The sequence below is a fragment of the Equus przewalskii genome, chromosome 5, assembly GCF_037783145.1.
Source record: "Equus przewalskii isolate Varuska chromosome 5, EquPr2, whole genome shotgun sequence".
Lineage (NCBI taxonomy): Eukaryota > Metazoa > Chordata > Mammalia > Perissodactyla > Equidae > Equus > Equus przewalskii.
Window position 1 is genome coordinate 44,474,882 of NC_091835.1, and position 15,064 is coordinate 44,489,945.

Genomic DNA, 15,064 nt, shown 5'->3' on the forward strand with positions numbered 1-15,064 from the left:
TCTAAATATATAGACACTTTTTGGGGAAGGAATCACATAATCCATAAACTGTGCTTTCTCGGTTTTGGGGGTTGTTTATAACAGAAAAATTCTGGAGATACTTATGGCAGCTGTATGCTTTTATGGTTTTTGTTTTTATGCTATGATTCTTCAAAACTTCAAATACTATTGACAAAATGTATGTGTTTTATCTCCTGTAAGTCATTTTACTACCTGGTGTTTTAGCTCATCTCTGTTTTAGTCTTACAGGATTAATCAGTTGCCTTGGGTGGGTGAAAATTGTTCTTGAACATTTTGTGACTTTTTTAGTTTAAAAGGTTCTGTGAGATTTTATATTAAGTGTTTTATTGTACATATAATTATCTTGAGAGTTATTTTCAGGCCATTCTTGTGCAGTGTTGAACATCTTTCCGGTACTCAAAAAATAATTGCTTAGATATGTTCGTTAACAATTATTTTTTAAGTGCCTTTGAATAGCATGAAATATAAAAGGAAACCTACTTTATGACTTTTAGATAGGAAACATAGTCTTTAAACACTTTGGATTCTCTCTTAAATCATAATTTCTAAGCATGAAAGCTTTACTAATGTAGTTTTCTATGTCTATAGCAGTGTTTTTCCAGAAAACTTAACAGATAGCAATTAAGAATATACTTTCGAGGGACCGGCCCCATGGCCAAGTGGTTGGGTTTGCGTGCTCTGCTTCGGTGGCCCAGGGTTTCACTGGTTCAAATCCTGGGTGCGGACCTAGTGCTGCTCATCAAGCCACGCTGAGGCGGCGTCCCACATGCCACAACTAGAAGGGCTCACAACTAAAATATGCAACTGTGTACTGGGGGGCTTTGGGGCTTTTGTTTTTGGGGAAAAACAATAAAAAAAAGGAATATACTTTTAAGATTAAGAATATACTTTCCTTTTAGGTAGAAGCTGGAGAGAAATAAAATCATTTTAAATAGAAGTAAAATGCTATAAATAGAAGTTCCTGCTGACATGGGGAGGCAGAAGGAACAGCCAGTTGTCAGCCTGTTTTGGCCGCTGGTTTGAAACAGATGCAGTACGACCCCCTCCCCTCCTTGGATCTACATTCTCATGCACACAGGCCTTTCCCAGTGTGGCTGTGTTCTCTGATTCCTGTCAGGGAACACTCCACCGGCACAGCCTCACTTGTTTTTCGGTTGGGAATGATGAGCAGAAGGTCAGGTCATGACCTCCATTTCTCCTCATCACTGTGGCAGTGGCAGGAGGGATGAGGGGGGAACAGACAGGAGACAACTCCTCTGCTGCTTGTGCCACTATATTGATTAAGCATCTACCATGTAATATATCCTGGGTTTCTGGTACACACACTTCCGCTACTTCTGAAAACCTCATTATAAGTCAAAACATTTGTTATCAGGTTTTTAATGTGACATCACCATGCCACCCACTTCTCTGGTGTATGTGTCTTGTTAAATTTGGCATTATTCTGACTAACTTGCAGTTGTGGAGTTTGAATTCCATTTTTATTTGTCAGTCATCTTTTATAATAGCCTTCCAAATTATTATTTTTCAAGTATGTGCAAGAATTATTCTTTCTTTCTTTTTTTAAATGGGGAATTTTCAGTTTCTGTAATTTTTAACAGCGAACATGTGTTACATGTGAGTGTGTGAGCAGAAAATTAAAAGGCTCTAGAGAATAAGGTCATGGTATATGCAAAGATTTAACCATAAGGACGTTTACTGCAGTATAGCAAAAACTCTGAACTTAAGTATCCAATAATAGAAAAATGATTGAATAAATTATTTATGACCATGCAATGGAACATTGTGCAGCCATTAAAAACTGTGCTGCACATGTGTATAGTGACAGATGGCAACTAGATTTTTGGTGGTAAACATAATGCAATGTATACAGAAGTTGAAATACAGTGATGTACGCTTGAAATTTATATAATGTTGTAAACCAGTGTTACCTCAAAAGAAAAAGGTTTTTCTAACAAGCTAAAAAAAAGTGCTGCAGACCAATATTTATTAATATGGAAAGATGTCTGTAATATATTGAGTGGAAAAAAGCAGGTTATAAAATAATATATACCGTTTATAATCACGTTTCTTTTTTTTTAAACACCATAGAATGGTTCATAACGTCAAAGCCCTCCCAAAAGGAAAATACCTAGATGCTAAATAAATTACAGCAACATATCAAACGTGTCTCTTTAACTTTTATTTTTGAATAGTTTTAAACTTACGGAAAAGTTGCAAAAATAGTACACAGAACTCTTCACTCAGATTCTCCAGTTATAAAATTCTACCCCATTTATCTTTTTGCCTTATCATTCTCATTCTCTCTCTTTCTATTCTCTGTATTTGTGTGTGTGTGTGCATATATATATGTATAATTTTCTGAATTATTTAAATTAAGTTGCAGACCTGTTGATCTATTGCTCGTAAATACTTCAGAGTGTATTTTCTAAAAACAAGGATACTCTTGTACATGCCACAGCACTCCATCAAAATTAGGAAATTAACATTGATATCATACTTCTGTTAAATCCACAGATTTTGTTCAAATTTTGCAGATTGTCTCAATAATGTTCTTTATTGGGTCTGGAACCAATTGTACGTCTCTTTAGTCTTCTTCAATCTGGGACAGTCCTCAATCTTTCCTTGGGTTTGCAGAATAGACACCTATTATTTTGTTAAATATATTTATTTATATTCAGTTTGGGTTTGTTTGATGTTTTCTCATGATTCAATTCAAGTTATATATTTTTGGCAGAAATACCATAGAAATTTTGCTCTATTCTTCTCAGTGCATTATTTCAGAAGTCTTAAGATGTTGATGTGTCCCATTATTGATGATGTTACTTTTTTACTTGGCTAAGATGGTTTCTGCCAAGTTTCTCTATTGTAAAGTTACTAAATATTTTGTATTTTAATAAATAATGTAGATTATGAATGGAGATATTTTGAGACTATGTTACTATCCTGTTCCTCATCTAGCTTTTATTTAGTAGTTTTAACATTCATTGATAATTCTTCAGTTGTTAGTGATAGTTGCCAAATGGTGATTTCCTTTTTTCTTTTTTTTTTTGAGGAAGATTAGCCCTGAGCTAACTACTGCCAATCCTCCTCTTTTTGCTGAGGAAGACTGGCCCTGAGCTAACATCCATGCCCATCTTCCTCTACTTTATTCGTGGGATGCCTGCCACAGCATGGCTTTTGCCAAGCAATGCCGTGTCTATACCCGGGTCTGAACCGGTGAACCCTGGGCTGCCGAGAAGCGGTATGTGCGAACTTAACCGGTGTGCCACAGGGCCGGCCCCATGATTTTCTAATTCCATCATTTCTTTTATACTTCTTAGTTGGCATTAACTTCCCTTCCCTCCCTTTCTTCCTTTCTGTTTGTAAGAACTCATGGATTCTTATTTTACTCAATTGGTTATAACCCATTACTATTCATGATTTATTTTGTTACTCCAGTTGCCCTAGATTTGCCAAGTGGGAGCTGCGTCAGACTGCTTCCTCTATCATTTTTATCTTTCTCTTTTTTTGGTTGTCTATTTATTTATTTATTTTATAGATTGGCACCTGAGCTAGCATCTGTTGCCAATCTTCTTTTTTTTGCTGCTTCTTTTTCTCCTCAAAGCCCCCCAGGACATAGTTGTATATTGTAGTTGTGAGTGCCTCTGTTTGTGCTTTGTGGGACGCCGACTCAGCATGGCCTGATGAGTGGTGCCGTGTCTGTGCCCAGGATCCAAACTGGCAAAACCCGGGGCTGCTGAAGCGGAGCAGGTGAACTTAACCACTTGGCCACAGGACCAACCCATATTTATTTATTTTTGTTGAGGTAACATTGGTTTATAACATTACATAAATTACAGGTATACATCATTATATTTCGATTTCTGTGTAGACTACATCATGTTCACCACCTAAAGACTAATTACCATCCATCATTGTATACATTTTCCCCATCACTCCTTTTGCTCTCCTCCCTCCCCTCTTCTCCTCTGGTAATCACCAATCTAATCTCTGTATCTTTGTTTGTTTGTTGTTTTATTATCTTCCACTTATAAGTGAAATCATGCTGTATTTGACTTTCTCTGTCTGACTTCGTTACTTAGCATTATACCCTCACTGTCCATCCATGTTGTTGCAAATGGCAAGATTTCATCTTTTTAATGGCTGAGTAGTATTCCATTGTTTATGTATACCACATCTTCTTTATCCATTCATCCATTGATGGGCACCTGGGTTTTTTCCAAGTCCTGGCTATTGTGAATAATGCTGTAATGAATACAGGGGTGCAAATGTCTTTTTGATTTAGTATTTTCATGTTCTTTGTATAAATACCCAGAAGTGGAATAGCTGGATCATTGCTAGTTCTATTCTTAATTTTTTGAGTAATCTCCATATTGTTTTCCATAGTGGCTGCACCAGTTTACACTCCCACCGGCAGTGTATGAGGGTTCCCTTTTCTTTACATCTTCTCCAACACTTGTTGTTTACTCTGTCCTTTTGACATGTTTCCATTATTCTTTGAGAACTTCCTTGCATTCTTCTAAAAGATATTTCAGGCTTATCTTTGACTTTCTCTGCCCCAGCCCTGGAATCCACTATTTTTCCAAAAAGTTTTGCTTCCTTTTATCAAAGACTGTTATTAAGAAAGGACGATGTGGGTGCTGGGTGTACTCATTGCTGTAGGGATGTTATTATTTCTAGGCCTTCTCAGCGGACAGATCTAGGACATAGATGAATGTTCACTGTACACAATGCAAACGTAGAAAAACATATACATGTATATCTACTTATCTATCTATATTAGAACCACACTAATAACTTCCGTTACAAGCCAACATCACATGGTTTATTCTCACCCTCTCGCTTGTTATATTTATATCCCTCTTTCTTGTTAGTGAGAAATCTTGCTCCCATTATCCTCAGTATATTTACCTGTTTGATCAGTTTCCTCCTATGTAACAGTCTCTTGACCATGTGGACTGTCTGCCTGGCCCAGTACCGCATTCTCAGGCTGGTTGTAATCCCAAAGTCCTCTAGAATTCCCAGCCAGTATGGGTGTCACTTGATTTCTGGCCTTGATCTGGCAGCGTGTGAGCCATCAGTTTCCCTAGGCCCCAGTGACATGCCAGTCCCCAGCTTCCTTGCACCTCCATGGCAATGTACGACTGAGTGCACCCTTGTACCCCCCTCTGGCTGAGAGCTCCCCCAAAGTAGAGTTCAAAATTGTCTTTCTGAATAACAAGAGGCTATTTGGTCTCAGTTATAACAGCTTACGCTTTTAGAGTAACTCAAGTTTATCTTTATTTTTAAATCTGCTTATTATTAACGGTGGATCTAAGGGAAAAATAATCATCTTCATAATCATTTGAAGAATTACTTTTACATTTATTCCTAGAACTTGAGAGGAGTTTGAACTGTAAAAGCAAAGATCTTTTATCCAATCTTGAGGGAAAAAGTGAGGCTTGTAGAGGTTCAGTAACTTTCCTCAGTAACACAGCTAATTAATGGGCAAGCCAGTGCTGAGAATTCCTGATTCAGACATGCGAACTTTATGACAACACAGTGGCCTGTTCTCATCCCATCCAGAAGCCTAATAGAGCAATTGATAGATTATTTTTAGTATATTAAATCATACAAAATTATTTTGTTTCCGAATTACCATGGAATTTTTCCTTTTTTTTTTTCTGCTTTATCTCCCCAAACCGCCCCCACCCCGTACACAGTTGTATATCTTAGTTGTATGTCCTTCTAGTTGTGGGATGTGGGACGCCGCCTCAACATGGCCTGACGAGCAGTGCCATGTTTGCGCCCAGGATCTGAACCCTGGGCCGCCGCAGTGGAACGCGTGAACTTAACCACTTGGCCACAGAGCCGGGCCCTGGAATTTTTCCTTTGACTCAACTTTTTTTTTCCTAGAAGAATGAAATCAGATTATAATGCTCCTCTGTAGAGTTAGTAATTTGAACTAGATGGGAGTTGACATCCCTGTAGGTTCTGGGCTTTCAGTACTCTATTACTCAAAGTTCTTCACTTTGCTTCCTTGAGAATGCATTTTAACTACAGCGTGTGTGTACCTGCAGGTGTGCGTGTGTGCTGGGATAAAGGCAGAAGAGTCTGAGGAAATAAAATAGTATTCAACTTTTGAAGACATGCATTCTGGTCCCTATTCTCCCACTGACTAGTGATGAAATTTTAGGCAAGTCATTAATCTCTCCACATTTCACTTTTCACATCTGAAATGTGGAAGTGACTGCCAGCTGCCTCACAAGGGATGTTCAAATGATGTGTAGGAAACACTTTGAGCATCTTTGAAGGAAGACGCTTTGAAAACTTACGGGATTTTTCATTCTTTTGAGTAATTATTCCTCATAAAGAATTATTTCAAACAAGAGATCTCTTGATCTTTTTACATCACCTGTAATTTCCTCTGCACGTATAGTCCAGTGGTGATTATATAAATCTACATCCTGCTGCTATCCTTTCCTGCTAATGTCGGGGAAAATCTACCCATTGGTTTTCCCATTGTTTTGCTCATTTATATGGGAAGTAAAGTGACAGTTGGGTATGTTAAAGGACATCATGATTTGAGATTGACTGGGTTATGTTTCAGCCATCAAATCGCTTGGATGTGCATGTGTCATCTCTCTAGTTTCCAAGATGTCTAGCATTGGAATAAAGGTGCTCAAAACTACCTAGACACTGATAATGCTTCTTTGTGGCTTCTGTGGCTTGTGTTGGAGTGAAGCGGTCTATTTTTCTTATATGTAAGATCTGTAAATTCTAATTATGCCTTCACAAGTATTAAGGCAGTGCTTGCTTTGTTTTGCTTTTTAAAGTTGTTTTTGCATTTCTGGAAGTAGGTGAGGAAAAATAACGAAAAACTAGTACTGAATGATTAAACACCTATAAATGCCTGTTGCTGTTCTAGTCACATGTATTATTTAGTCTTTACAAAAATATGTGAACAAACTGAGGCTCCCTAAGTAATTGGGCTCAGAAAAATTGAGTAATTCCTCCAAGTTTTCATAACTAGCAAGTAGCCAGAGCTGGCTTAGCCCAGGAGTCTGTGTTACCCAAAGGAGCGTGGGCTCTGAGTTAAGAAAAAAAATTGTTTGTGAAATAGTAAACTTTTTTCCTCCGGACTGCTCTTCTAGTGCCCACAAAAGGTTGTATCTTATGTTCTTTAAGAAATGTAGAGCGTGGTGTCCCCTGCTTTCTCAGTCCCTCTGTTCTCTGAACCTAATAAGTAGTTAGCAGTAATAGTAATTGTACCACCACCACTGCTAGCAACAGGAAAACGAGTAGCTGACGTTCCTTGAGCATTAACTATGTGCCAGATACTGTCTTAGCACTTTATATGTATTCACCTATGTAATGCTTGAAATGGCTCTGTGAGATGTCATTATAGATGAGGAAACTGAGACAAAGATTAAGAGTTAAGTAATTTGCCCCAATCAAACAACCAGTCAGGGTTAGAGCTGGGATATGAACCCAGGCATTCAGGGCACCCACACTATTATTGTCTATTATGCATAAGACTGCCTCAGTAAATACTTGTTATATTAGAGGTATGAGTTGAAAACTAAAGAAACCTGTTTGGATTCAGTTAAACTGAAAAGGGATTTATTAGTAGGATATAGAGTAGCTCACTGAATCAGGAAGCCTGGAGAAACAGGTTTGGAAAACAAGCAGGACCATGAAAGACTAGGAAGCAGAGAACACAGCCTGATTGTACCATAGGAAGAGTTTGGTTACAGGACCACTGCTGGTGCCGCTCCCACTGGCCAGCACAGCTACCATGCTGGTGCCTGGTGGCTGCTGGGCCACTGGACTCTTGGATCTGCCATTGCTGATGCTGCAATGCTAGTGAAAATCTCTATTCCTTCATCTTTGCATCACTCAGCAAGATTCAAAGGCCCAGGTAGAAGTATTCACTTGATGGAGCCCAGGCCATGTTTTAAAAGGCCAGATTTGGTATTCTTTTTTATTTAATTGTTCTGGTATACTCTGGGCCAAATGGTGACAGAAAGAAATGACAACTTTCCCAATTTTGAACTTTAAGGATTAATATATTTGCTCAGAAAAACTTGACCCTGTTATGTGGTGAAATAGGTCAGTAAAATGATTTGACAAGTTAGCAGTTAATGAGAAGGCACTGGTTTCAAATTTGTCAAATTCAGTTAAGCTCTAAGTGACCATTTTTGGGCCACTCTGTTTGGATCCTGAATTAAAGAGCATAACTTCCAGGTGGCTGATAATTGAGTCAGAAAATACATCTGGTTTTTTTGGTTAATTTTAAATGCAGGTGAAGAAACTCACTGGATAGCAAAAGGTAATACTGTTTAGAAAAAAGGCAGTAGTTTTGTTCATAAATATGATCAGGACTGATGTTTTAAGAACTTTGTTATACAGGCCAAGACACACTTTAACAAATGCTGTAATAAAATATTTTCAAGCCTTATTTGATGCTCACTCATTGTAAGCACCAATCCATATAGAAAATTTCAGTGCAGTACAAGGAGTTGGGACAGGATATGAAATAAAATTTGACTTTTATCACACAACCCTTAACGGGAACTCATTTTACTAGAATTCTGAGCTTAGTAATGTTTCAACTTTTTGAGTACTTACAATATGCCAGGCAATGTGCAAAGTGCTTTGTATACATCCTCCCTTTTAATTCTTGTAATAACCCTATAAAGTAAATATTGTTATTGACACTTTAAGGGTGGAACTGAGGCTGAGAGAAATAACTTGCCTAAGGTCACACAGGAAGTGATAAATTTGGGTTTTAAATCCACGTTTGTCTGGCTCTTGATGGCAACACTGTACTGTGGAAGAAAAATCATTAATTAAATCAGAAGTTAACTGTGAATTAGCATTCTTGAATTTTTAGATCAAGAGATTTCCTTGTCACTTAAGAGAACAACTTTCTCTTTTTAGATTGAGTAACTCAAGAAATGTCATTCCATCCAAGATTCATTCTCTGGGTTAAAAGAATATAAATTGTTATTGCCATGTAGTGTTTTCCTGTTTGTCCTATTCTCACACTTGTTGTCATAGTGGGTGTATGGGTAAGATGTTTTGTCACATTTGAGGTAGGATGGGCAGGGTATGGCATCTCAGATCATCTGAAAACTACCGATTATTAGGGACGTGTGAACATATTCAATCCTTTCTTGAAAAGCCTTCTGAGGGTACCATCTCTCCATAGTGACAAACTCTAAACTTTACCAGGTGTCTTGTAATCAAATATTTGCCTTCATTTGTATTCAGTTTTCACTTTTGAGCTTCATTTTAAACTCAGGTTTTCTAGGGCTAGGAAGGCAAATTTTGTTCATTTTGTTATAACTTTCATGGTTTTGACTAAGTTTGCTGACATGAGACCAATTTTTAGTCTTTTATATGTATTTTCATAAACCTATGAATTATAGAACTTTCCTCTTAGCATTAAAAAATGGTTACTCTAACTCTAACCCTTATTATGAATGTTTCTTTCCTACAACTACTTCCTATGAAGCACACACACATACACAGGAAAGAAAAAGCCCTGATCTTAGTCCTCATATTGTAGCAATAGCCCAAGTTCAAGAAAGGAGTGTGGCCAACTCACTGCAGGGTAAGAGCCAAAATCCACTGGGGTCATTGACAAAAGACTGTGTTAAATAATTTTTCACAACTTTAATACTCATTACACTGATTTTGTTTACTAAAATTCTACTTTGAATATGAAATGTTTTCCCTTCATTTTATTTATTTATTTTGTTTTGTTATGTGTAAGTTTTTTTTTTTGGTATATATACTTTTTTTTTTTTTTTTTAAATCAATCTGCTTTCAGGGTGCTATTTGGAGCCCCAGAAGGGTAGATGTGGTACTAGGGTCAGGTGTTAATAGGTTCAAGGCTGCTTCTCTGAATCCCTCTGCAGCTGACTGTGTCCACATACATCCAACCCTACCCGGACAGGCTCAACACTTTTTAGTCAGCTATATAGACACATACCCCGGCAGATAGTGGAGCAAGCTGTTATGTCTTTATTGTCATTAGCAGAGCTCTCAGGAAAGTCCTGCTTTGTATTCCAAGAAGAGAACCTATTATGTGTGAATAGAAGAATTAATAAGGACCTGCGGATTCTGTTTTTTTTAGTTTGCGAAGTCGTCCACCCCTGTATGTATGGTAGATCAATTTCTTTTTTCTTATAAGTAACCATCGTGTGGAAGAGTAGAAATTATTTGTAATTCTCATGTCATTATAATGATATTTTAAAAAGCTCTATGACTCTGGACCTCGGGCCAAGGCTTAGAACGAGTTTCATGGTAGCAAACTAAGCATTCCTTGTAACAGGATGTGAACTGCAACAGAATGCTCTAGGCGATATTAAATTGGGGGTGATTTTTAGAAAGTGACAAATGTTTCATGTTTCCTAAATCTGAGATGGGTTCTACCCGTTCTAAATGGCTGCCAAGTTATGTTATCACTTGCCTGCTTTTGTAACTGCCTCAATTATTTCCTTCCCCAGCCCTGTATGATGAGATCCGTCAGTTTCGCAAGGCCTGTGGGGAGGCTCATCTCAAAACCATCTTAGCAACAGGAGAACTTGGATCTCTTACTAATGTCTATAAAGCCAGTATGATAGCAATGATGGCAGGTAAGCAGTTTTTTAATATTCAAATGATGATATATAGTGAATTGATGTTTTTAGGAGAAATAAGTAAGTGAAAGCATTTGGCTCTTAGCTAAAACTGCTAACCACTTGGAATTTTTTGTAGGAGGGGTCAGATATTTTGTGAATATGTGTACAATATGAAGTGGTCAAAAACTCTCGGCTTTCTTCCACATTTTTTTTTTTGTGGCATTTCATTGCTGCAGTATCCTTGTAAAGCAGTAGATGGCTCTCTTGTTAGTGAATTGCCTTCTGTGTTATTCTTTGATTATTCATTCATCAACATATGTTAGACAGGAATTTCTTTAACTCTGACTTATTCTTCTCTGTGAATTTAAGCATTTGATTTTTCTCAGAGATGTATATCCATACTGTCCAAGGCAGCCTGTGCTTTTGTTTGTGTTTTTTTCTTTTTAAATGTAGTGCAGTATCATTGTTTGTTATACTTTGAAAGGTAGGTTGACTTATTCTTTATCTCCATGAACAGCTGTCTGTCTATTCGTACGTCCAAGCTTGAACCTGGGTGTCATGCTTGATCCCACCTTTTTCTCACCTTCACATGAGTCAGTGAATGAGTCTTGAGAATTCTACCTCTTCCCCACATCTGATAGATCTTCTCGCCACTGTGGGTGCTGCTGTCTCCGGCCACTGTCATTGCCCACATGGATCACGTCAGCAGTCTCCTAACTAGTCCCTACTGTCTGTCTCTACTCTCGTCCCCTTCCAATCTGTTCTCCACGCTGTTGCCAGAATGCTCTCTTAAAATGCTAATTTGATTGTGGTATCGCTTGCTTAAAATCCTTCAGTGGCTTCCCTTCATCTTCAAGGTAAAATGTAAATTCCTTCAGCGTGATTTTACAAAGGTCCTCCCCAAGACCCTGCCTGTGCCTCTGCCATCTCCTCATTTTCCCTTCGCACCATATGCTCCCGCTATGTGAAATTACGTGTAGCCCTCTGCAGATGGCACCATCCAACCCTCCTGAGTCTCTGTACATGCTCTGCCCTCTGCCTTGAATGCCTTTGCCCAAATAACTCTGTAACATCTTTGGATTCAACACAAGTGTCACTCTTTTCAAGACTGTTTCCCTTACGCTGCCTCCTCTCTCACCACTTGGTTAGTTATCTCCTCTGTGCGCCCCTGTAGCATTCTGTTAAAGCCTCTTTCAGATAGCTTATCACACTAGACTGTGATTGAGGATTGAATTTCTGGGTGCCCTACTAGGGGCTCCATATTTGGTTGAGGATGTATGACTTCTTAGGTTAAATCTGGCACTCTATTGTAGTCACCCTTTAGATTTTTATACTCTGTGTATTTTCTGAATACTCTGTCAAATCTAGCATCAGTCCCTGGAATTCTACTGAAAATCAGCCCACTAGGCATTAATGATTCTATTGCTTTCATCACTGCTACTGTATCCAGAAGATCTCTGCTCTGGTTGTCTCATTTAGAGAAAATCGCTGAAAACCTAAGGATTAGGAGGATTGGAAAACTCTAAAGAGTGGGTCATCGGTTGGCATTTCAAAGGTCACAGTAACAGAAGACTCATTGTAACTCAGGAACTTGGGTAAAGCCCCTTCAAGTCTCAGGTAGACAAGTAGCCTCCCTTTTCACGCCTCTTGCTAGGACAAGACATTGTTAGCCCAGAATGCTGTGATCCAGGTCACAAGGAAAGTATATTCATTTTGGGAGGTCAACCAACCGTATCCTAATCATAGCACCTCCTGCTCATGATAGGAACATGGTATCAGGTCTTCATGCTTGGAAGTCTCTGTTCCTCCCTCCACCCCACCCAAACATAGAAAAGAATGGGACTAGAAGCATGCTTTCCCCTGTCTCTTCCTGTCTGCTTGTGTCCCTGTCCATGTTGTTGTTTCTCTCTTTTGTTTCTTCATTTAATCAGTGTCTATTGAGCACTTACGCTGCGTAATGTAACTTGCATTTGTGGTGTGCTTTACCAGATACTTTAAAATAATATTCCCTAGTCTTCACATCGGCCCTGTGGTTGATGAAGACACTTAAACAGTGACTTGTCTAAGGTCACAGAGCTAGTAGATCAAATATAGTCATCATTTGTACCCAGGTCTTCTGGCCCCAGGTTTATTGCTTTTTCAGTTGTAACACAGCTGTCTCCCAAGGCACCATGCTAGATCTTACGAATTAAAAATATAATTTTTGTGAGATATCATTAAATGAAAGCATCTAGCGCACTTCCTGGCTCATAGTTTATGTTTCTTATTCCATTAAGAAGGTATATAATAGAGGGGCCGGCCCGGTGGTGCAGTGTTTAAGTGCACTCGTTCCGCTTTGGTGGCCCAGGGTATGCCGGTTTGGATCCAGGTGCAGACATGGCACCGCTTGGCAGGCCGTGCTGTGGCAGGCGTCCCACATATAAAGCAGAGGAAGATGGGCACGGATGTTAGCTCAGGGCCAGACTTCCTCAGCAAAAAGAGGAGGATTAGCAGCAGTTAGCTCAGGGCTAATCTTCCTCAAAAAATAAATAAATAAAAGATAATTTAAAAAAAGTGTATAATAGAAGTGAAGTAATTTTTGAAGAACTTTTAAAATTCTTAAAAGTTTCACACTAAATTCACATTGCTTCTTATTTCTATGGTATTGTTTTATTGCTTTTTTCTTAAAAATCAACTTCATTGAGGTAAATTTGCATTCAGTAAAGTCCAGGTGTTAAGTGTACCATGTGATGGATGAATTTTGACAGTTCGTGTGCTCCATCATCCCAGAAATATCATCTGCACCCCTTTGCAGTGAGTTCCACTTGTCTCACCCTCTGCCCCAGATGCAACCACTGATCTGAGTTTTATCACCATAGATTAGCTTTGCCGGTTTTAGAATATCGTGTAATTCTATCTTATGTACGATTTTGTGCTTGTCCCGCCCCAAGCATAATAGCCGTGAGATCTATTCATGTTGTTCTGTGTACATGGATTTTGCTTAGAAATATTCCATTATACAAATATACTGGGTTGCTAAATTTATTGGTATAAAGTTGTTTCTAATATTCTTTTATTAGTCTGCTGTCTATAGGGTCTGTAGTTTTATCTCTTTTTTATTCCTGATATTGGTCATTTTTGTTTTCTTTCCTATCGTTGTTGTCATTCTTTTTTTTGGTAGAAAAAGAGTCTAGCTCTTTTTTGGTAGAAAAAGAGTCTAGGGGTCTGCAAATTTTATTAATCTTTTCAAAGAGCCAATTTTTTTGCTTTGTTGTTTTTTCATTATCATTCGGTTAAAAATATTTTCTGAGGCTGGCCCCATGGCCTAGTGGTTAAGTTTGGCATGCTCTGCTTTGGCACCCTGGGTCCGTCCTTAGCAAAAACATATGTATGTATAAATATATATATATATATTTTTTTGTAATTTCCCTTGAATTTCTTATATTATTTAGAATGTCATTTGAGTGTTATTTAGATTGAAATGTTTAATTTCCAAATATTTTGTGCCTTTCTGGATATCTTATTGTTTTTGACTTAAAATTTAAAAACCTGTCACTCTCAGAGAATATCCATTGTAAGAATCTTTTGTCTTTTGAAATTAATGACTTCTTTTGTAGCACATTTTATGATATATTTAGGTATATGCTTCAAGTGCAGTTGAAAAGAATGTTGGGTATTTGCAGATATTAGTGGTAGTGTTCTGTAAATGTCAGTTAGGTCAAGTTGGTTGATAGCATTTTTCAGATCTGGTTTCGTTTTGTTTTGGTCTACTTGTTTACTGTTTACTACTTAGAGGGGTATTAAAATCTCCAAATATGATTGTGGATTTGTCTACTTATCCCTGTAGTTCTGTCAGATGTGAGTATATATTATTCTAGATGTATTTTGGAGCCCTGTTATTAGGTATATATGCCTTTAGGATTGTTGTATTTACCTGTTAATTAACACATGTTGTTATGACATGTCCTTCTTTATCTCTGGTGCTAGTCTTTGGCTGAATGTCCCCTTTGTCTGACACTAACCTAGCCACACCAGCTTTCTTGTGCTTAACTGTTTGCATGATATATCTTTTTTCCATTCTTTTATTTTCAACCCATCCATGGTTATATATTTAAAGTTTCTCTCTTGTAGGCAGTCTTTTTTTTTTTTTATCCATTGTGATAATCTCTGGTTTTTAATTGGAATGCTTTGTCCATTTACATTTAACTTAATTATCAATATCATAGGATTTAAGTCTGTCATCTTGTTTGCAGTTTGTTTCATGTTTGTTCTGACCTATAGTTTGTTCCTGTTTTCTTGCTACCTTTTGGGTTCATCAAATATTTTATAGCCTTTCATTTTATTTTTTCTATTGGCTTTTTATCTACTTCCTCTTTGTATTTTTTTAGTGGTTGCTCTAGCAATTATGATATGCATCCTTAACTTATCTAGGCTACCTAGAATTAATACTG

At 37.8% G+C, this 15,064-nt stretch overlaps 1 protein-coding gene across 3 annotated transcripts in view; it reads left to right on the plus strand.

The window, feature by feature from the left end:
- DERA (deoxyribose-phosphate aldolase) overlaps nt 1–15,064 on the plus strand; it is a 228,923-nt gene that overhangs the window by 46,916 nt on the left and 166,943 nt on the right. For 2 of the 3 annotated variants that reach the window (XM_008515597.2, XM_070619221.1), the window contains exon 6: nt 10,521–10,649. The exons of the other annotated variant lie outside the window; for it this stretch is intronic. In XM_008515597.2, coding sequence (XP_008513819.2) covers nt 10,521–10,649 — 129 coding nt within the window. The remainder of the gene's footprint in view (nt 1–10,520; nt 10,650–15,064) is intronic. 3 annotated transcript variants of the gene reach the window in all.